This window comes from Martes martes (assembly GCF_963455335.1).
Source record: "Martes martes genome assembly, chromosome: 6".
Taxonomy (NCBI): domain Eukaryota; kingdom Metazoa; phylum Chordata; class Mammalia; order Carnivora; family Mustelidae; genus Martes; species Martes martes.
Genome location: NC_137893.1, coordinates 89,243,587 through 89,264,107, shown reverse-complemented (window position 1 = coordinate 89,264,107; position 20,521 = coordinate 89,243,587). Strand labels below are relative to the sequence as shown.

Below are 20,521 nucleotides of genomic sequence, written 5' to 3'. Positions count from 1 at the left end.
TATCCCGCCCACCCAACCATCCTCCCTACAGCTGCTAGAGGGATCTTCCTGAAACTGAAATCTGATCCTATCTCTCTGCTTCCAACTTGCAGAAACCTACAATAGCCCCCACAGTCCTCAGGGGACAGTTCCAATTCTAGGCTGGGCACTTGGCAACGCTGCCCCGCCCCCATGGCCTGGCTCCTCCCCTTCTGCTCTGAGCTCACTCCGAGCGGCGCCCTGGGATCCTTGCCCTATGTGCTTGCCTGCAGATGCCACCAGCAGTTCCCTAAGTGCTAGTCGCTTCTCACACCGCTATCTTTCCCTCTGGTGGTCCCCGAGGCCTGGGGATCCTGTCACTCCCTCTACTCACATGACAAACACCTGTCCTTCCTCCAGGACTGAGCTCAACAAATCTTTCAGAAAACCTTCCTGTCCACCCACCAAGCAGGCGTCATCACCCCCCTTTTCTACTTGTTTTCTCACACCCCCCTAGAGACACTTCACCGCGCCCTTTTAGGGCCTGACCTGGCTTTTCTTTCTCTCTCTCTCTTTCTCTCTCTCGTTCTTCCTTTCTCTTTTTCTTTCTTTCTAGAAGAAGTCCTGGAATGTCTATTGTCCTGGCCAAGATGGTAGAGGCCATGAATCCGTGAATCACATACTGAACGAGACAGATGTGGTTCCTTGTTTTCGCAGAGTGCGCAGTCTCTCTATTAGGAAATAATATGGGTTTGCAACAACATGGATGGAGCTTGAGGGTGTTAGGCTAAGTGAAATTAGTCAATTAGAGAAAGACAAATATCACATGATCTCACTGCTATGCAGAATTTAAGAAACAAAACAAGAATCATAGGAGAAGGGAGAGACAGGTAAAGTAAGACGAAATCAGAGAGAGAGACAAACCAACCATAAGAGACTCAATCATAGAAAACAAACTGAGAGTTGCTGGAGGGAAAGGGGGTGGAGGATGGGGTAACTGGGTGATGGGCATTAAGGAGGGCATGGGATGGAATGAGCACTGGGTGTTCTGTAAGACTGATGAATCACTAACCTCTACCTCTGAAACCCAAAATACACTCTATGTTAATTAATTTAATTTAAAATTTTTTTAAAACTACATTTGACCAAAAAAAAGGGGGGGGTGAAATTGGGATAATGCACACTCCACAGAGATTGTGATCATAAATGAGGTCAGATAAGCAATGGGTCTGGCATATAGCTCAATACTCAGATACTCAATAAATGTCAGCTCCTTCCCAGCCTGCCTCCTGCCCTCTGCCCTGCTGCCTGGTCGAGATCACTGCCTCCCTCTCCAACCCCAGCAATGCCCGGATGCCGCACCCATGGGAGAGAGAGTGGTGAGAAAAGGAGGGGTCTCCCAGCTGAGGTCTCTGAGCAAGCAGCCAGAAGGCAGGCGGAGGGGAAGGTGGGAATCCCCCAAGCTGAGGCTCTGCCCAAGGCTGTGACTTCTCCCTTCCTCAACTGCCATAATCTTTCTCATGGTCAGGCCATCTATGAGGACTGATAATGGTGGTCTGACTATGAGAAAGATCATGGCAGTTGAGGAAGGGTAAGGCAAGATGGGGTAGCCTCAGACCCCAGCAGGACACTTGCCCACCCTGTCTGAGCCAGGCAGGGGACTTCCTCGGAGCTCAGTCTTCTTCACATCCAGGCCGGAAGTCCCTGGCAATTGTTTTCTTTCTCTACACCATTCCCATTATTCATTCATTCATTCATTTATTCAACAAACATTAAGCCCTGGTTCTGTGCCAGGCCGTGTGCTGCGGCCCTCTGCCATGCTCAGTTACCAACAGTAAGGCTAAAGGTGACTGGGCAGAGGTGGAGGGGTGCTGTGAGATCCTGGGTGAGTCGTGACTGTGGTGTAGGTGCCAAGGACCTATAGAGAGACACAGCTCTGATCACGTCTCCCTCCTGTCCAGCTCAGAACTCACCCACCCAACACCAGATGCGTCCCACCCAGCGTCTCTGCCTGTTTTCTCTGTCCTGTCTCTGACACTTTGAGCATCCTTCTGGCCAGGACCTGGATCTCTTTAGAAAATCCCATCTGTAGGACAGACCCTCCACTCACAGTGTCTGTGTTAGATCATCATAGCTCGAACCTTCTCCCTTCCATCTCAAAGCCCTCCGCTTCCACTTCACGGGAAGGAGGGGGAATAAGAACTGAAATCAGGCAGTAGTGACAAGGTCAGAATAGGACACAGGCCTAGAGAGAGCCACTGGCACGCCCACTTCACAAAGCACATCAACCAAGGTGGCTCAGAACCCCAAATTCTTTCCATCACCTCACTGGCCTCCCACCCTCCCATGCAGGGAAGTGTGGTATCCTATGCCCTTTAGCAAGAAGAGCCATGAATCTCAGAGTGGGGACAGCTTTGCCCTAAGGATCACTGACAAGCTCACTGGCCAGCTGACATCTGGACCTGCTGTGTTTCCCAATTCAGGATCCCTCCACACCTCCCCATGCGGCTCCTTGTTGGGGAAGGCAGGCCTGGGCTCAAATTCCTCCCTCCTCAGAGAGGGGGAAGTCCTCCTTCACCCTGCCCAGCCTCTCCTGAATGCCCGTGCCCAGTGACTATTCATGCATTTGCCCATGCCATCCTGTGCTCATTCATTCAGCCTCGATCCTTAGCCAGCCTCTGTGTGCTTGGTCCAGAAGTCTCGCAGACACCACGGGAGGGGGATACCAGTGACGCTCTCCCATTCCAGCTCAGGGGGCAGCAAGCGTACTGCATTTCAGCAAGGGAAAATCAGGGCCTGGGGGAACTCACGTCTTCCTACTCCGTCTCCAGAGCAGCAATCCTTTATGATTCTAATTATATTTGTGGTTCTCCAGCTTGGCTTGGTACAGCATAATCTAGGGGCGCTTTTTAAACCTACAGAGCCCTGAGTCCCACTCCCCTTGCCCCCAGATTCAGGTCCAAGATGAGGCCCAAAAATCTTTTAAAGCTCCCTGATGATTCTGAGGGAATGGCAGATACGGTAAGGGTGAGTCATGGAGGAGGGGAGGCAGGCTGCTGGAGCCAAGACCTTCAGAGAGAATGAAAACCCTAGCCCTCCCCTTGCCTCCACGGAGTCCAGACCCAAAGACTTCGGCTTCACCAACTTCAGAGCCCAGCCAAGTCCATGTTTACTCCAGTCAGCAGGAAAAGTGGAGGGAGGTGGATGGACCTGCCTCTGATCTTTCCCTGCCACCAAAACTGGTCTCTCCTCAGCCTTGACTTGCCTGACACCAGCGACACCCCCAGGGATGGGTTTGTCCACATACCCCCATTCCCCAGACAGAGTACAGAGAGCAGCTTTCCTGCTTGGACCCTGGCCAAGCCCAGACACAGCACACTGCACTTCAGCCCACAGTCCCAAGGTCAAAGAAGGGGGACTGTTGAGTGACCAAAGCCGGAGGATGGACCATGACCCTTTCCCCCTCCCCAGCAAGCCTCTCACAGCAGTGTTCCCCTTCCTTCTCCCTCAGCAGCCACCCCGGCACCCTTCCCATCTCTCCTCCCCAGGGGAGCCCCCAATTGCCATAATTTCCCCACCTGAAAACCGGAGACGTCGGCAGTGCAGTACCCTTTGCCCACCACCAGCTTCCCCAGATTTCTCACCTGTCTGTCTGTCTGGGTCTGCACACTCAAACCACATCTGCCAAACCAGGACCCCTCCAGCCCTCCCTCTGCTCCTCCACCCCACACCCAGGGGTGCCACCCACCCTGGCACACTGGCCATTGACAGTCATCTAGGTGGAAGGGCTAAGATGACCCAAGATGGTGGCTGCCTACCCTAGGTCTCTACAGATCCTCGCACACTTGACTCCCAGATCTTGGTGTCTCCAGCCCATCCAAACCTGCCCCGGGCAAGGAGCTGACAGCGTGGGAACATTCTAGCTCAAGAAATGCAGCTGTAGCTTGCCCTTCTTCTGCCCCGACACTTGCTCTAGGCCCCAAGGAGTAAAGTGTGACCCGGTGAGAGCACTCCATCCCCGAGCTCTGCACAATCCACTCTCTCACTGACCCCCCTGGACAGACCATTCTCCCCCACGCCAGAGCTGTCTCAGTTCCCCCATCAGAGCAGAGGGTCAGGGAAAGACTCCCAGGGTCCCTCAACAGGGCTCTCTGGCTTCCTTACACACACACACACACACACACACACACACACAGCTTCAGTAGATTGATCCACAGAGAACAGATCTAGGTGCCCACCCCTCTACTTCCCATCCCTCCTCCAGCAAGTTGGTAATTAGGAGTCCAGCCCCAGAGACCAGGGTCCATCCCTATCACCTTCCTCCTGATGAAAGGAGACTGCCAGCAGGGCAAGGGCTCCTGGAGTCCACCTCGGGGGAGACCTCTCAGGATTCCCCCTTCCCCTCCCCATCCTTGTCTTAGGGACTGTGGGGCTGGATCCATTTATCTGGAATTTGCCCCCGGACCGGATCCCAGAATCAGCAAGACTAGCCCCTGCCCTGTGCCCGTTGGATGGTGGGTTAGGAAGGAGAAAGATGAAAAGAAAGAAGGCGAGTCGCAGGTTCCTGGAAGGCGTCTTTAATCAGGATTTGGTAGTACACAAGCTCTCCGGATTGTCTGCATTAACATACAGGGACTAAAAAAGGCACAAGATCCCTCGCACAACGACGCGAGACGGCGGGGCGACCCCCACCCCCGCCCGTGCGCGGCCGTGTGCGCATGGGTGCGTGTCCGTGTCCCACCCCCGTGGCGGCGCCGCGCGTGTGCGTGTCGGTTTCAAGTGTTGGATTTGTACAGTACTCGCAGTCTAGGGGTGGGGGCTCAGTGCATGCTTTTCCACCCGGGCCCAGGCCCCCCCACCCCCGACGCCGCTATGTACACTGAGGACGCACCCCGGAGAGAGAGGAAGAAGAAGAAGAAGAAGAAGAAAAAAGCGTCCCATCTGTGTGTGTGTGTAGTGTGTGTGTGTGTGTGTGTGTGCGTGTGCGTGTGTGTTTGAGTTTTTCGTGCATGCTTACGCTGGCCGGGTCGGGGAATAGTGCAAGCTTATAATACAGTATTATTGCAGTACAAAAAGGGGTGGGGGGAATGATGGGAGGGGGAGACTTAGGAATAAACTGGCTGGAATTCGGGACTTCCGGAAGGGTCCTCTCCCCAACCCCTTCCCATCCCTCGCTCCCCTCCCCACCACGATTAGGAAGCATCTCCCCATGCTGGGAGGGGATTCTGGGGTCCCTGGAAGAGGCTCAGCTGGGCCCGGGGCTGAGCTTCCCTCCTTCTCACCAGTCCTACCTCTCAGGGGGCAGGGGCCAGCCCTCTCCTTGCGAAATACTGTCAAACATTAGGGCCCCCAACCCCGCCTGCTCCCCCACGGAAGCCCCTCCAGTGGGGGGTGGGGGGAGGGGTCGACGGAGCAAGTGCAAAGGAAGCAGATGTTGGTCCCTGAGTTTTATTTTCGGGGGGTGGGGAGGGAGAAGAGCTGGAAGTGGGGGCGTGTTTGGGGGCCCCCAGGGCCCTCAGTCGTGGAGTGGGGTCGGGCAGGAGAGACAGACGTAGAGGCGTGGGCAAAAAGGGGGTGTTGGGTGGCTCTGAGAGACCTAGGCTCAAAGCTTGGCTCCCCCTCAACTCTGGGCTCTTTGGCATCCAATTGCAAGGCCAATTATGGGAGCAGGGGGAGGCTGCGGGCGGTGAGGTAACAGGGATGGGGTGGGGTGACGGGGGCCCTTCGAGCCTGGGGAACTGGCCAGCTCCCCCGCCCAGCCCCTCGTCTGCACCCCGGCCCTGGAAGCACTGAGGGGCGAGCCCGTGCCCCGGGGTCGGGGGCCCAGCGGCCGCGAACCCGGGGAGGGGGAAGCAAACACAAAGTTGGCGCGAGGGCGGGGCGGCAAGGGGGCTCACCCGGGAACTGGGGACTTTAGCAGCAGGCAGCTCGGCGGGGGCGCGCGCAGGGGCGGGGCGGGGGCGGGCCTCGGAGGCCGGCCGGTACCCTGGTCTCGCGCGTAGCAGCTAGTTAAGACGACCGACCGTACATTCGTGGCGCGCGGGCCGCGGGGGCAGGCATGTGGGGGCGGGTCCAGGGGGCGGGAAGTGGTGGTTGGGGTCCTGTTACAGTAGAGTTAGAAACCTGCGAGAGGTGCCCGGAAACGCGGCCTTTGTGCTCTCCCAGCCGGGGGCTGTTAGTTTGCTGTCCGGAGAGTGGATGAAATGTGCGCGCAGCTATGGAGTGTGCGTGTGCGTGTATATGTGTGAGGGCCAGTTAGTCGCGGCAAGGTGAACCCCACCCCCCTGCACCCGCAAAGCCTGTGCAGGTAGAAGGGAGGGTAAAGTGGTGGGACTGACGGCGGAGCCAAATGGAAGGAGGGTCTAGAAAAGTTCCCACAGGCCTTTGGGCTTCATTGCCCCTCCTCCCCCACTACTTCTCAACTCTTTACTTGGGGGAAGGGGCCCACTCAGGCTCCGGGGCGCCCTGAGCTGGAGAGCCCACTGGGTGCTATGGGGGAACCATTGGGGATATTTGAGGGATGTGGTCCTCAGGCTGGGAGCCTCTCCCTTAGGGAGAAGGATGCTTTAAAATTTTCAGAGACTGACCCACTAGTCCTAGGGGACACCTCTGGCCCGAATAGGAATAATGCAAATTTTGGGGACATGCCCCCCAATTTAAGGAGAGTGATTTGCCACACTCCTTGTTATCAAGGACTGCCTCTGGGGGTGGGCTGATTCCTGCCCTTTGGGTTGGAATCTCAGTGGGGTTTAGGGTAGGGTGGGGTGACATTCAGGCCTTCCTTAGGGGTCATGCTTCCTTCCTCAGGTACCAAAGCAACCCAAAGACAGCAGAGAATATTCCATCCTCCCACAGCCAGAGGTCCCCACACACTCCTAAGCATGGTCTCCCCGGCCACTCAGTACAGACACATTTGCCACAGCTCCCCGGCCATCCAGTGGCCCAAGCTCCCCCCACCACTGCCTGGGCAGACAGCACCACCCCTCCCCAGAAAAAGGGACCTAGGCAGGGCAGAGGAGAGAAAAGGAGGGTCCTGGGACCCTCTACAGAGAGGACCCCTACTTCCCTGGGATTGAAGGGGTCTGCCCACCCCTCTTGGCTGGGGAAGCAAGGATTAATATGCCAGCATGGCTCAAAGGTGCCATCATTCCCCCATGTGCTGGGCAAGGCTGTGCCCATTTTCCCTAAAACTGGAAATGCAGAGGGAGATTGATGGGTTCAGGATACTAGTCGTTGGGATGAGTGTTGAGTGGTTATTGCTGTGACCCAAGCTGCCTTGAGTGCGTGGGGATGTCTATTCATTACTGAGAATTCACTAGAGCATTTTTCACTGACCCAGGGTCCTGTGCCGTCAGAGAAAATACTGGTCCTACCATGAGGACCCCATTTACCACAAACAAGTCCACTGGCCGACACACGCATTCAGGCACACAAACCACGAGGTCACTGACATGTACACACAGCATACACCAACACCACACATCTCCACTGACTGTGAGCTGCCTCCTCTAAGAAGCCCACCTAACTTGAGGTCCCAGGAAGAACACCATCCCCCTTGAAGTGCCGCAGCCTTGGACAGAAGAAGGGAGTGGGGAGTCCTCAGGCTCACAGAGATTGCAAACTGAGTTCAAAGTCTCTGCCCTTAAACCAGTTTTGTTTGGCTCACAGTGATTTTTCTTTAAAAAGCAGTGTTTTTTTTTAATTTGATGCCAATAATTAAAAATTGGGAGATTTCACATAAAAATTGGAAGATAGTGGCAACAGTTGGCTGAGCTGACAACAGGGGGAGTGCATCTCCCACTTACCACAGTCCCCAAACCTGCTACTGTTTGACATGGCTTAGCCCCTGTTGAGGTGTGAGTTGGTGACTCTTGGCTCACCAATGCCAGTACCTGCCCTATCTGTGAGCCGGAAGCCCAGGACCCCCCACCCCAGTACCTCAAGGTCATGGTTCTGAGCACTCCCTTCTCACTGTAGCTCTTACCCCACCCACTGAATCTCCAGAGCTGCTTGGGGTTGTGGGATGGAGAGGGCGGGGTCTCTGGAGAGACAGAGTGGGTCTTTTCAACCAACCCTGGTACTCTGGAGTGACCCCTCCCGCCCTATGCCATTCCACACCCCCCGGGACACCATCAGGTGGAAATGGAAAAGGAAGGAGAGTCTGGCTCCGAGACAACTCCCTTCCTTTTAGATAGAGTGAGGACGGGCCAAGCAGGAAGGACAGTAAATAGATCACTACACAGAAAAACACTCTAAAACTTCTATCCAACAAGACCTCAGTTATTCGGCATTGGCGGGTGTTTTTATGTTTTTGTAAGTTAAATAATCTGATTAATCCATTAAATGCAAATAATACTGGGATCAACCTCATAAGCTATTATGAGGATTAAATGAGTTAATTTTGTAAAGTGCTTAGATCACTGCCTGGCACGTAATAAGCACTACTGCCAGTGACTGTTTAATAAAATAAAAAATTAATAATTGGAAGCCACCACTATATGCAGAGGGTGACTATAAAGTACAAAAACACCATTTCCAAGTACAGCAAAGAGTGCTACCTCTTTTCACAGCTGACCCTGAGGAGGCTGTGTATTTTCCCCCAGCGGGGAATCATTTCTTGAAACATTCTGACCTCCTCCTTGGGGAACCCTTCTGGAGAAAAAGAGCCTGACAACACTGCAGACGCACAGCTTCCCTACCCAGCCTGGGCCCTAAAAACAAGGAACTCAAGTCCAAACTATGCATGGCTCTGCCGAGCTGCACGTGAACTTGACCCAACTCATGTGGCTTCACATGGCCTTCTCTAATTCCAGAAATCGGAGCCACCCTCAAAGGATAATCATGTTATCAAGATGCTCTCTTGTTGGCTTAGAGCTTTATGGCCAACAAGATGCTCTCCCACTACCAACGAGGGTATGCAAAAGGATGTCCCTCAAAGGACAAAATATTTGAATCATGATCTTACTTTAAAGGACACACCCTGTCCCACAGGTATCAGTTTTGGGGTGTGTGTGTGTCTGTGTCTATGTCTGTGTCTGTGTGAAAATTCAGCCGCCTTTGGAATGCTTAACAGGATTCCCCATCTCCAATGGCTTTGGAAACAGAAATATGTACTTAATGCTAAAACGAGGCTGAAGCTAGTGCCATCATCTTTGATAAGTCACAAGGCACTTTGGGATCTTAGAGTACCTCAGGGTTCTGGTCACTGAGTGGGAGCCATGCTCAGGTAGTGGAACCCTCTGGAAGGGAATGCCGGATAACTGAGTGCTTGGTCTCAGCTAACCCCAGATAGCATGGGCCCTGCCCCCCCCACCCACCCCCCCGCCGCATGGCTGCTGACTTTTGGAGCTGCTGGTGGACAGACTCCCCTTCACTTCACCCCCTGCCACTCACTGGGGTGGATGGAAAGAGGGCCAGAGAGGAAGGGGGTAGCCAAGGGGGCAGTGGCGGAATGTGGAAGGCGGGAGTGGGGCTACTGTTCATCCCACCCCCTAACCTTTGTGCTTTGTGTTTTCTGTCCTTTCTTTTCAAAGGGTCTACCCTGACCTCTCCTCTACCCTCTGCCAGAGCCAGATACAGCACCACCCAAGAAAGACTGGAGAGCAACAGAGGCTTGACCTTGGGGACATTCAGAAGTAAGCAGCTGGGATAAGGTGGGGGTGGGGCACCAGTACTAGGGCACGAATCTGGCTTTCATTCCTAGATGAGGACGGTGCTCTTGGCCTAGACATCCTCCAAAAAGAACAGATTTTGAAGAAAAGAATGTAGTGAGTGTGGGCATAGCTCATGTGAGTGAGCTATACACAGTGCCAACCAGCCACGAGGACATTTTAGCCAAACAGCACTGCCCACCTTCCTATGACATCCCCAAGCTGGGGCAAGGACCCTGAGGCCTCTACTCCAACCAGAGATAGCTGGGGAGTTGAAGGGAGTTGAGTTGGGAAGGAAGAGTCAAAGGGAGAAGGCAGTAGAGAGAGGAGTCAAGATGAGAGTAGGTACATAGGAAACTACCAAGGACTGCACAAATATTTTTCTGACTCCCTGACACACACAAGTACAGCTTCACACACACCCATACACATAGGACTGCGGCACTGCAAATTCAGTGGTGTCATTCGCACTGCGGTCAACGTAAACGGTACTCCCTGGAATTGTGCAGTGCACAGCCTGAGCATCTATCCATGGCAGGCCTGCCACATGCACAAATGCTTATGTATAAGGACACTCATACTCACAAGTATTCATGCATGCACACAAGCATATACACAGATACGGTCTCACTGCAATAAATATTTTGCAAACCTTCAGGTCTCAACCTCTCCTTCCCTTTCTGTATAGGCTACCCTTCCTGGCACCCCTCTTCACCACTACTCCATTGCTTAGGGAAACAGAGGTGCTGGCTGACAGGGACAGGAATGAGGAAAAGGAAACTTGGCGGTCCCTGCAGTGACAGGTTGGGGGCTGAGAAATGATGAGAAAGGACATAGTGATCTGGCATCCTGACCCGCCCCACCCCCTGCATCTGCATATCCCCCGGCAGATCTGCCTACCCTGTTCTCTGTCTTAACCATGCCCCCTGGGGGCCCACTGGCTCGGCTGAGCACCTACAGGAAGGAGTCACTCACTGAGAGGGACACTGGTGGGGCTGCTGCTGTCTGGGATTTGTCCTGAACTCACAGGGGCTACCTCATCCTTAATAACCTAGCTTCTCTGCCAGTGCTTCTAGGATGGGTGCCCTCACCCCAAGGCTCTGAAGGGCAGATGCCAGGCCCCCAGTCATCCATCCTCAGATCCTAAGGGGCTGGGCTAAACCACCAAATCCAGCAGGGGCTGATGGCATATATCCCTTGGGTAAAGGGCAGCCTAGAGTGGACTGAGCTCCAGGCCTCCTCAGTCAGATGAGGGAGGCAGGAGCTCTGTCCTCTGTGACAGTGGCATGTGGTAGGCCCATTGGGCCACAGGACTGCCCTCCCCCCCGCCCCCGCATCCTGACTATGGAGGCCCTTCCTACCAAACCCCAAACCTGGCTGACTAGGCCCGCGTCTCATACACAGGGGCACATGTCTTGCCCCATGCAGACAGACAAACACACCCCAGGAGGGTGTCCGTCTTCTGCCACCCTCCTTGGGGGCAAACCAGGCCCTGACATGCCAGGAAATCACAGATTAAACAGAATCACCTCCGTGCCAGACTGACTCTGACCCAGCATGCCTTGTCTCCCTGATACCTTGCTTTCCACCGGACTCTGGACCCCACTGGTGGTTCCAGCCCAGTGTCTCTGTCCTGTTCCTGAAGCTGCACCGACAGCCCCACCTCCCCCTGCACCATTTGGCTGGCACCAAGCAAAGGGAGACGTGGGGGAGGGGGGTTGGTCACTACAGTACCTTGGGCCAACGTTACAGGGGGCTGTATTGCATGATGGGGTGGGATGGGGTATGTGAGTGTGTGATTATTGCGTCCTGGGAAGGAACCATGGTCTCTGCCTGCTCCCCACCCCCCCCCACCTGCCCCCTCCAGGAGGGGGGGGAGCCCAGCCTAGGTCTTGTGGGTGAAGCGGGCCCACACCTGCTGCAGCTGGGACCGCGAGATGCGGAGCACCGAGGGCACGAGTCTGTGGTTGCCGGCGGCGAGGGGCGCGTGGCGCCGGTGGGGCGCCCGCACGGGGCTGCTCTCCGCCGAGCGGCTGCGCTGAATGAGGGAACCGGAGGAGCCGCCGCCGCCAGGGTGAGGGTAATGCTCGGTCTCCAGCGTGGAGGAGGAGAACACGGAGGACGCCAGTCGTCGCAGAGGGCTGTACCGCGGGAGGGAGTGCCCCGAGAGTCTGTCCTCCTCCAACTGAAAGAGACCAAGAGAGTGGAGGGAAAAGAGGTGTCAGGCACAGACTCGACAGCTCCGTCTCGGGGGGCCGCCCACCGCTCACAGCCCCTGCGGCGCTGGCGTCCCGGGCAGGGTCCGGCAGGCGGAGGGCGTGCACGCAGCCCCATTCTGCCCCAGCACCTAGACTCTGGCGGCCAAATCCCTTCCCAGTCCTCCTCCTCTTTGGCACTCCTCACACCGTGGTCTCCTTGCAGAGACCTTGGTCACTCGCCTCCCGGGGGCAGCCTTCCTGCCTTAGCCCTTCCTAGTTCAGAGTTCCCTCGGGGCTGAGGAATCCTCCCCGGCAGGAAGACCCTTCTGCAACTGCTACCTGCCATCTGTCTCCCCAGCTGTTTTCCTGACTCCTCAGGAGGTCGGGAGAACATTCCTTGCACGCCCTCAGCCCCTATCACGGGGTGGGGGGGATGGCAAGGACTCCACAGCAAAATGTAGCAGACCGGTAGGACTCTAGAGTCCAGCTACTCATGTCTGCACCCCAGCTCCACCGCTTACTACCTCAAGAACACAAGCAAGTCACTTCTCGTGCCTCAGCTTCCTCACTTGTAAAATGGGGCTGACCATGTTTCCCAGCTCATAGGGTTGTTATAAGGATTAGATGTTATGACAGGCACAGCACTTAGGATTGCCCTGGCGTAAATGCTATGTCATGTGAGCTGTCTGATTATCCTTTACGTCACTCTTAAGAATGAGGAGAGGAATAGAGAGGGTGAGAGGGAGGAGCAGACTGAAACCATTTCTCCAAAGTGGCTTTTTCCCTGTCCTCTCCCAGCCCAGCCACAAGGCAGCTGCTGGGAGGGCCTTGGCCACAACACAGACATCAGGAAGAATCCTGTCTGTGTCCTCCTGCCCTCGTACCCTCAGAGGGAAAAGGGAAAGTGGACCTGTGTGTTTCAGGCCTGTGGAGATGGAAATGGTGGCTTGGGTGTCGCCAGACCTGTCCCACCCTGACCCCTAGCTCTTCCTGTGACTGAAGCCAGTATAAATAGCTTTTGGGGGGAGGGGGGTGCTGAGGATGGCTTGGGACAGCTGCCAGAGAGCTGAAGAGGAGGGGGCCCAGGACACTCAGTGTTCCCTTGTGGATGTCAAATGGGGGCAGAGGGACCCAATGTAGACCTCCAAATAGAGAGGAGGAGAGAGAATATTCTGATAGGACTGTCACTGCCCTCACCCTGCTTTCCCTTCGCCTTCTTTTTAGCCAAGCATAGGATCCTGGTCCCAGCTGCGCTGAGGATTAGGGGCCTGAGGCCCTCTGTCCAAAAGAAAGGCATACCAGCAGCCTCCCACAGTTCCTCCCACGGCGCATGTGCGTGGCTTGAGCTTAACACCCCAGCCAGAGTTTGGTCAGCTTCGGGGGGGGGGTACTCGATCCCAGCATGCTCCTGCCCCTTCACTTACCCCCCACGCCCAGCTGAAGTACCGCCTTTGCGAGACCACCCTGCTTCCCAGGCAGGCTCCCTATTCTAGCAAAGAAGCGTTCTCTGTTATCTACCTTATGGCCCTTGCCAATAAACCTTCACGTCCACACCTTGGCATCCTCACCCCACCTCTCTAGATCATGAACTCCAAAAGGGCAGGACTGCAGAGCCTTGTTCATCTGTGTCCCCCTGCCCCCAGCACACCTCCTGGCACGTGGCAGAGAAATGCTCTCATGGCTGCCAGGCGGATGTCCACCTGCTCAGAGAACGCTGACCTGCGGTGTTATCAGCCAGAGACAGCCGGCAAAGGATGGCAAACATCCCTCCCCCAAATCACACCCTCTGTCCGCTGCCTTCCCCTCTGCCTAGCTCTCTAGCCCCTTCTAATCCGCACCTTCAGTTCCCTGGGGGAGAAGGTGAGGAGCATGTAAAGAAAAAGTTGAAGGCATCATGGCATTCACACCAAAGAACAACAGATGCCCGGTTCCACATTATCTTGGTCAGGGGCGTGGAGTGGAGGGGGTGGGGTGGGGACGACAGCAGTGCAAGGGCTCTTATCTTTAAGGATCACTGTCATGAAGAAGTTCACACATCAGACACTTAGCAGAGAGAGCAAGATCTAGGAGGGGATCCCTGCAGAAAGGTGGCAGGGTGGGGAGTCCGCAAACGGTGATTCTAAGGTCAGCCAAGCTTGGGAGCCCCCATGTAGCCTGAGATCTAAGATCAGGACTCCCTCCAGACCAAAGAAAGAAGGAACAAATGCGCCAGTCCCCGCCCCACCCCCACCCCCCCATCCTCCTCTGCCCTTGACAAGGAAGGTCTCTGCTTCGCCAGTACTGGGCTATACCGAAACGCTCAGTAAACCATGTCACCCCACCCGCCATGTGCTCACACACACACACAGGCCGCCGTGCACACTGCTGTGCCTAAGGCACACCTGCTGACAAGGGCCCCCCACCCCCACCCCGCACTCGGGCTCTCTCTGTCCTGTGTTTGCTCCTCTCCTAAACACATGGGCCTCAGACAGCACTCACGCAGCTCTACCTCTGCCCACAGCCCCCCCACACCCACCACCCGGTGACCCAGCATCTTGCCAGCCTCGGTTTCCTTATCTTTTAAAGGGCGGGTTTGCCTTATCACGTCACTATTGGAAGGAAGACACACATGCCCTAGGGAGGCACTGAGAGAGTGCAGCTCTGGTTACCGTCAGTGGAATTACTGCTCTGATGGTTCCCAGCCCTTCAGCTTTGCCATCCCCAGCCTGGCCTCCGGGGTTCTCTGCGCTCCTGCAGACCCAGGGCATGCTGCATAGACACGCCGCTGTGTGCGCAGACCCACAGCCATGTGCCCTCCTGAGCTACGCGAACACGGAAGCGCATGCGATCACAGCGGCAGAAGGCTAACCAACTTCGCTGCAGTGCGCTGGGGGGAAACCGAGGCCCGCAAACACCGAACACGCCCTCCAGACACATACAGCTCATGGCACCAGCAGGACCTGAGCCCAACACTGAGACTGTACAAGAGGCCCGTACCCACCTTCCCAACTCTCTCCCCTCACCCCCTTGGCTGCAGATCCCCCCTGCAAGGATTGTTCCCCACACCCAGGAGGAATCGGAAGGTGAGGAAAACCTCCCAGATAGCTTACCTCCCTCTCTGAGACCCACCTGGCCTGCAATCACTAGGAAGGGACAAACAGAGGGCCCGGGTCCAGAGCCTCAGCCTCCTGACTTTGATTCTGGACTGTCTCTCTACCCTACACCACCCCTGTCACTCTCCCCTCCTCGACTCTGAACTTCCCGTGCGTGCACATGACCTCTGATGTCTCTGGTGCCCGGGACAGGTGAGGTGCTCAGGAAGACTATCGCTGCCAAATGGATGAATGAATGCAGGAGAAAATGAGAGGGGAGCCAGACAGATCTTGCTCTCTCTCCAGTGCTGGCCCTGGTGGGAACAAGGTTCCCAACCCAGTCATGCTGGCCCACACCCTGCCCTGCCTGAGCCTCCAACTCAGGTTGGCTAGGAGCACTCTGGGTGGGGGCCCAGAGTTTCTACTTTCTGAGCCCCTAGATTCCCAGAGTCCACAGCATGGTGAGGATGCACACCCCCGAAGATTTCAGCTCGAAGGCCCTCTTTTCTAGACAAGGGAGTGGGCCCTGAACACAGCCCTGCCTGGGGCTGCCCTTCTCCCAGGCTCCTGCGTGCTCCCAGGCCAGGCCTCCCAATCGGCGCATGCAGTGGATTGATCTGACCCTGGCCCTGAACCCTGGCACTTTCCAGAGCCACCTGGCGCAGGGCCCTGACATGGGGTGATTGACTGGAACACAGAACAGCCCTGGAGCCCTCCAGCATCACCTCCTTGGCTCTCCCTAGCCCCTCTGAGGAGCCATGCTCCCTTCAAAACCACTCAGTGATGGCACTGCTTTCCACACAGAACTCTGGGCACCAGCCAAGAACCACCCCCGTTCAGAGCCCCTCAGTTCTTTCCCCGACACCTCTTGGTTCCATCCACCCTGCCCCACATCCAGAGCCCTGGTCCTGGTTCAAGCCACCAGGCCGCTCTCCTGCTGGCGCCTGCCGTGGGGCCTTCCTGCTTGTAGTTCTGGGCCCTTTCATCCGTTTTCACCTAGCAACCAGAAGGATCATTCAAGAGCACTGAGGGGATCATGACACACCCCTGTTTAAAAGCCTTGGGTGGCTCACCGAGCCTTCAGAATCAAACCCTAACCCTTTAGCTTCACCCTGAGGCCCTCCGGGCCAGGACTGGGGGACCTGCCTCGCAGCCTCACCTGTTCTGCAACATGCCATCACGGCAGCACTTTCTGACTGCCGCCCCCCAGCCTTTGCACGCGTGGTCCCCTTGGCCCCAGAGGCCTTTCTCCTGCTTTGTCACCTGGCTGAGGCTGCTCATCTCGCAAGACTCAACTCAGAACATGGAGGGCACTTCCTCTGGGAAGCTCTGACCATCCCCCAGGCATGGTTTTGGACCCTTAAACCTGTCTACCTTCAACAAAGCCTGCAACTGGTGGGTGCTAGTCAGCAGCCCCCAAGGAGCCCATGGGGAGTCCACAGGGAACACTCCAGGCAAAAACCGTGGGCATCCAGGGGCGGGGAGTGGGGTGCAAGCCCAACCTTACCTGTCTCTGCGGGCCCGTGGGATCCGACTCTCTCCGTCGAGGGCGGGGTCCCGAGTGCAGTGGCGAGTGGGAAGGGCTGCCGGGCGTGGGGGGCTGCGACGTCTCTGACCGGCCTTCTGCCTGGCTCGGCTGGGGTGGTGGGGGCTGGAATGGAGTCTGCCGAGGATCCTCCTCAGCCAGGGTGTGCACGCCTCGGCCCCGGGGCCTGACCGTTGGCTCTGTCCCTGGCCGCCGCCGCTCCTCGCCCTCCTCAGGCAGTGGCCGCAGCTCCTCAGGCTCCTCGTCCGTGGTACCCGACGTGCTGGGCTCAGCCCCTGGGGGGAAGTCCTTGAGCTCCGTCTCCTTGTCAATGATGACCCACTCCTTGCTGTCAAAGTCCTCCTCCTCGGCCAGTGGCACAGAGCGGAAGGCGTTGCTGAGGGCCTCCTGTTCCACGGAGGCTGACACGTCCATGCGGCCGCTGGCCTGCCGGTCGGGGTGGCCCGTGTCCACTGACAGCATCTGGGCCGGCTGCGAGGAGCAGGCCTGGCGCGAAGGGGAGCCGGGCAGATCCATCCGTGACCTGCAAAGCCACCCCGAGTGAGGCTCAGTGCCCAGCCTCTCCATCTCTCCAAGGGACTCGAGAAGGTGGCCTGGTGGACCGTGCCTCCTGGAACCCACTGGCCAGAGCAGCTCTGTCACCCAGGGCCAGGCCTGGTCACCACCTGGCTTACCAACCCCCTCCCACCCCACTCCCCATAGAGATCCCATTCATTCATTCATTCATTCATTCAACGCACGGATTTGGATGCTTACTGCCTTCCAGGAATACAAACAAGCAGAAAATGAAACCTCGCTCCCGTGCCCAAGGAACGCTGTCTTCTGGACCACCCAGGAAACCTAATCTCCCAAAAGCCAACCCTATGTTCCCCGTCTGGTGCTCATACCCTGTTGGAGGCTCCCTCCCACTGCCATCAAGGCAAACGCACCCACCTGGCCCTCAAGGGGGCAGATGGTTTTTCTAGCTTCTTCTACCACCACCCTCCAGGCCTGCCTAGCTGGTGTCACCACCCCCAACAAACTCCAGTGGCTCCCAGCCTGGAGAACAAAGTCCAAATTCCTTAGTTGGGCACTCAGGTGGCCAGGCCAAGTCCCAGGTTCACCATCCTCCAAGGCAGACTCATCTCTGTCACTGGCTTTTCCCCGAACTGCCCGCATGCTCTTACTTCGGTGCCATTACGCCTGTCACTCTCTGCACACCCTTTGCTGTCCCACCCCGCAAGGATGTCACCTCCTTGGGGAGCCTTTCCATCCTGCTCTGCTGGGGGCCGGGCAAGTGTGCCTTCCCAGCGCTGTGTTCCCCTCTCACCACAGAGTGGAGCACGTGTGTTTACATATCAGTCTTCCCCAGAGGCTGTGAGCTCCCCTGGCAGGGCCTGGGCCCCACCTGACTTTTCACGCTGGGCCAGTGACCCTGCTGGAGGACATCTCTTTCACTCTGCGGGGAACCTCACATTACCTCCAGAGGCTCCCAGCCTAGGAGGGGGCTGGGTACCAGCCCTGAGGTGAAGGTGTTGCTGGTTGTAGGAAGGGCACCCCCTCAATGAGATCCAGGGAGGCTTAGCTGCCTTGGGCTGTGCACACCCTCCCACTCGGGCTGTGGGCAGGGGGCTAACTTTCATTCTCCCCCAGCCTTGAGCCTGTAACAGAAAGGGGTGCAGCTCGGAGCCACTGTGGGGCTTTCTCAACGTCCTTCCGCCCTGGTCTGTGGGACTTACCTCCTTCCTCTCCATGAGATTGTTACTGATTTAATAAGGCTTAAAATACACACATCCCTGAGGGGGGAGATTCAGGGCCTGCCATGAAAATGGCTGATGTGGCTTCCTTTCCTGAGCACATGGTTTGTTTTGATGGACATAAAGGAGAGGGCGCCCAAGGAAGAGAGGGGCTGAAGGTGGGGGAAAGGGAGGTGAAGGAAAGGAGGAAGGTGGGCATCCAATCCCAGCGGCTTCGTACTTTTTCCTGCTCCCAAGAGCCCCAGAACCCACCCAAACCCTCTGCCCTGCCCTACAAAATCCTGAACCTTCCCTTCCAGAAAGTCTCTCCTCAGCCGTCTCCTCTTCCCATTAGCCCTGAAACAAGGGTTCACTCCGGGTCAAGTATCCAGTCTGCTCTTCAGGACTGTCCGTTTGGGGCCTTCCCATCTCTCTTCTCCACTGACACCCCTTCCACACTGCTCTTCCTTGGCTCTCCTTGTTTCCTCAGCCCTCTGGGCTGGGCTACCATGGATGCAGATGTGGTCTTCAGTCCCAGGGAGGCCAACCCGTGTGAGTGTGACTGTGAGTGGGAGGGTTGTTGGCAACCTGGGCACTGGGCCCGTGTCCCCCTGTCCTGGGGTTGCCGCAGGGACTGGCACAGGCTTCTCCTGTCTTGAGCACTGCCACACTGCAAAGGGCACCGTGTCCCACCCCAGAGGCAGGGTGCAGTTTGGAGCAGAATCCAGAGGAGGGGCCGTGGGTGGGGAAGAGGAGGCACGTGGATGGGAAGAAGCAATCCAGCCTCCTGAAAGGCCCCTTTTCTGGTGCAGAGAAGACCGTAGCCCTGCTGTGTGGTGAAGGTCCACTCAGAGCCACACGAGGGTGGGGGCATCTCTCAGAGGCCTCAGGGAGGTTCTGACTCTGGTCTCTGATGGCCAAGGGCCACCCTCACATTTTGGCTCTAAACTCTCTGTCCCACCAACCAGGTAACCCCGTGACATTCAGATCCCTGCGCCCCGATCCCTAAAACTTGATCCACCGCCTCTTGGAGCGGACCATTTCCTGGTCTCTCCTCCCAGGCCCCTCCCCCAAAGCTGAAAAGAGCCTAGTCAGCTGCTTGGAGGCATCAGTAATTAGTCTCTAAGGAGAGGTTCTAGAAGCACACCCACCTACCGGCTCACCCCTTGCCTCCTCCTGGGCCCAGGGACCCAGCCTCCCCCTCCAACAGCCCGCCTCCCCCCTCCATCCCTTCGTGACGACGTGAGCTGGGACCTCGGTACCCCCTACCCCCTCTCCAGGCCTTGTCACTGACTAACCAAGGTCGACCCCAAGCCCAAGGACACCCCCTCAACATTCCCAGGGTCCCTGCCCACCTCCACGCTGCATCTGCTCTTTCCTGCAGAGCAACCATGTGAAGGCTGAAGGGACCAGGGGACCCCTGGCCATGCGCCCAGCCCCAGACCTACCTTCTCTCATGCAGTTCCACCCGCCCATCCGCTGTGGAAAGCCTCTCAGACTCAGGGCTGTTGACCCTCCGGTAGCGAAGAGAACGGACTGGGGTTGTCGGTGAGTCTGGAGGGGCACGCACCGGGGAGCTAGGGACCCCCACACCTCGGCTCTGCTCCTCTTCCACCACACAAGGGGTCTGCAGGAGAGGGGAGTCCCATGAACGGGGGCCGACAGGGTGGCTGTGGGCCAAGTGCTTTTCCCAGGGTGAAGGAGACAGAGGGAGGTCGACGCTGGTGATCCTGACATGGGGCGAGGCCACGGAGGCAGGGCCCGAGGGCGGATGGCTGGGGAGAGGGCACACAGGAGGAACGGGAAGGGGGCCGTGGGCTGGGAACCAGGGTGGGAGCGGGGGAAGGCCACCCACGTCCTTCTCTCTGGCTGCAGTTACTTTGCCGATGTTGATCCGGAGTTTGTTCCGGTTGACATCCGTCTCCTCCCAGACTTCAGCCTCAGGACCCCCAGGGTGGGGGGCCAGGTGGGGGCTGGGACCTAGCCCCTCAGAGGGCCGCCCAGGCAAGATTGGAGGTGCATTCTCCTGGTCGCTCAGGTGCTCGCCCTGCAGCACGTCCTCAGTGTTCTCCCGGAGCAGGTCCCCGGGAACCGGCGTCACGTTGACCACCCTGGAGAGGCCGGGAGGGACCATGGGCAAGGCTGACAGGGGTTCTCTCTCCTCCCAGCGCAGGCCCCGTGGGTCACTGCCATCCCGGGAGCAGGCACAGGAGAGGCCTTGGCAGGGGTGGGGGCGTCCCTGGGCCCCTCACCATCCCCGGCTCACCAAGCTTGCCCCGGGGGCCGCAGGGAGATGTGACTGCCATGTCACCCTATCATTTTAGGAGACCTGTTACTTTCCCCGCCCCGCCAGATTTCCAGTGCAGTTTGCTGGCTGGCCTCG

The 20,521-nt window shown here is 57.1% G+C and overlaps 1 protein-coding gene across 1 annotated transcript in view; it reads right to left on the bottom strand.

The window, feature by feature from the left end:
- The window catches only part of TTBK1 (tau tubulin kinase 1), a 37,647-nt gene that overhangs the window by 6,927 nt on the left and 10,199 nt on the right, over positions 1 to 20,521 (bottom strand). The window contains exons 10-12 of the mRNA XM_080806515.1: positions 20,018 to 20,249; positions 19,587 to 19,765; positions 16,385 to 16,946 (exon numbers count right to left, since the gene is read on the bottom strand). Of these exons, the coding sequence (XP_080662641.1) occupies positions 16,385 to 16,946; positions 19,587 to 19,765; positions 20,018 to 20,249 (973 nt within the window). The remainder of the gene's footprint in view (positions 1 to 16,384; positions 16,947 to 19,586; positions 19,766 to 20,017; positions 20,250 to 20,521) is intronic.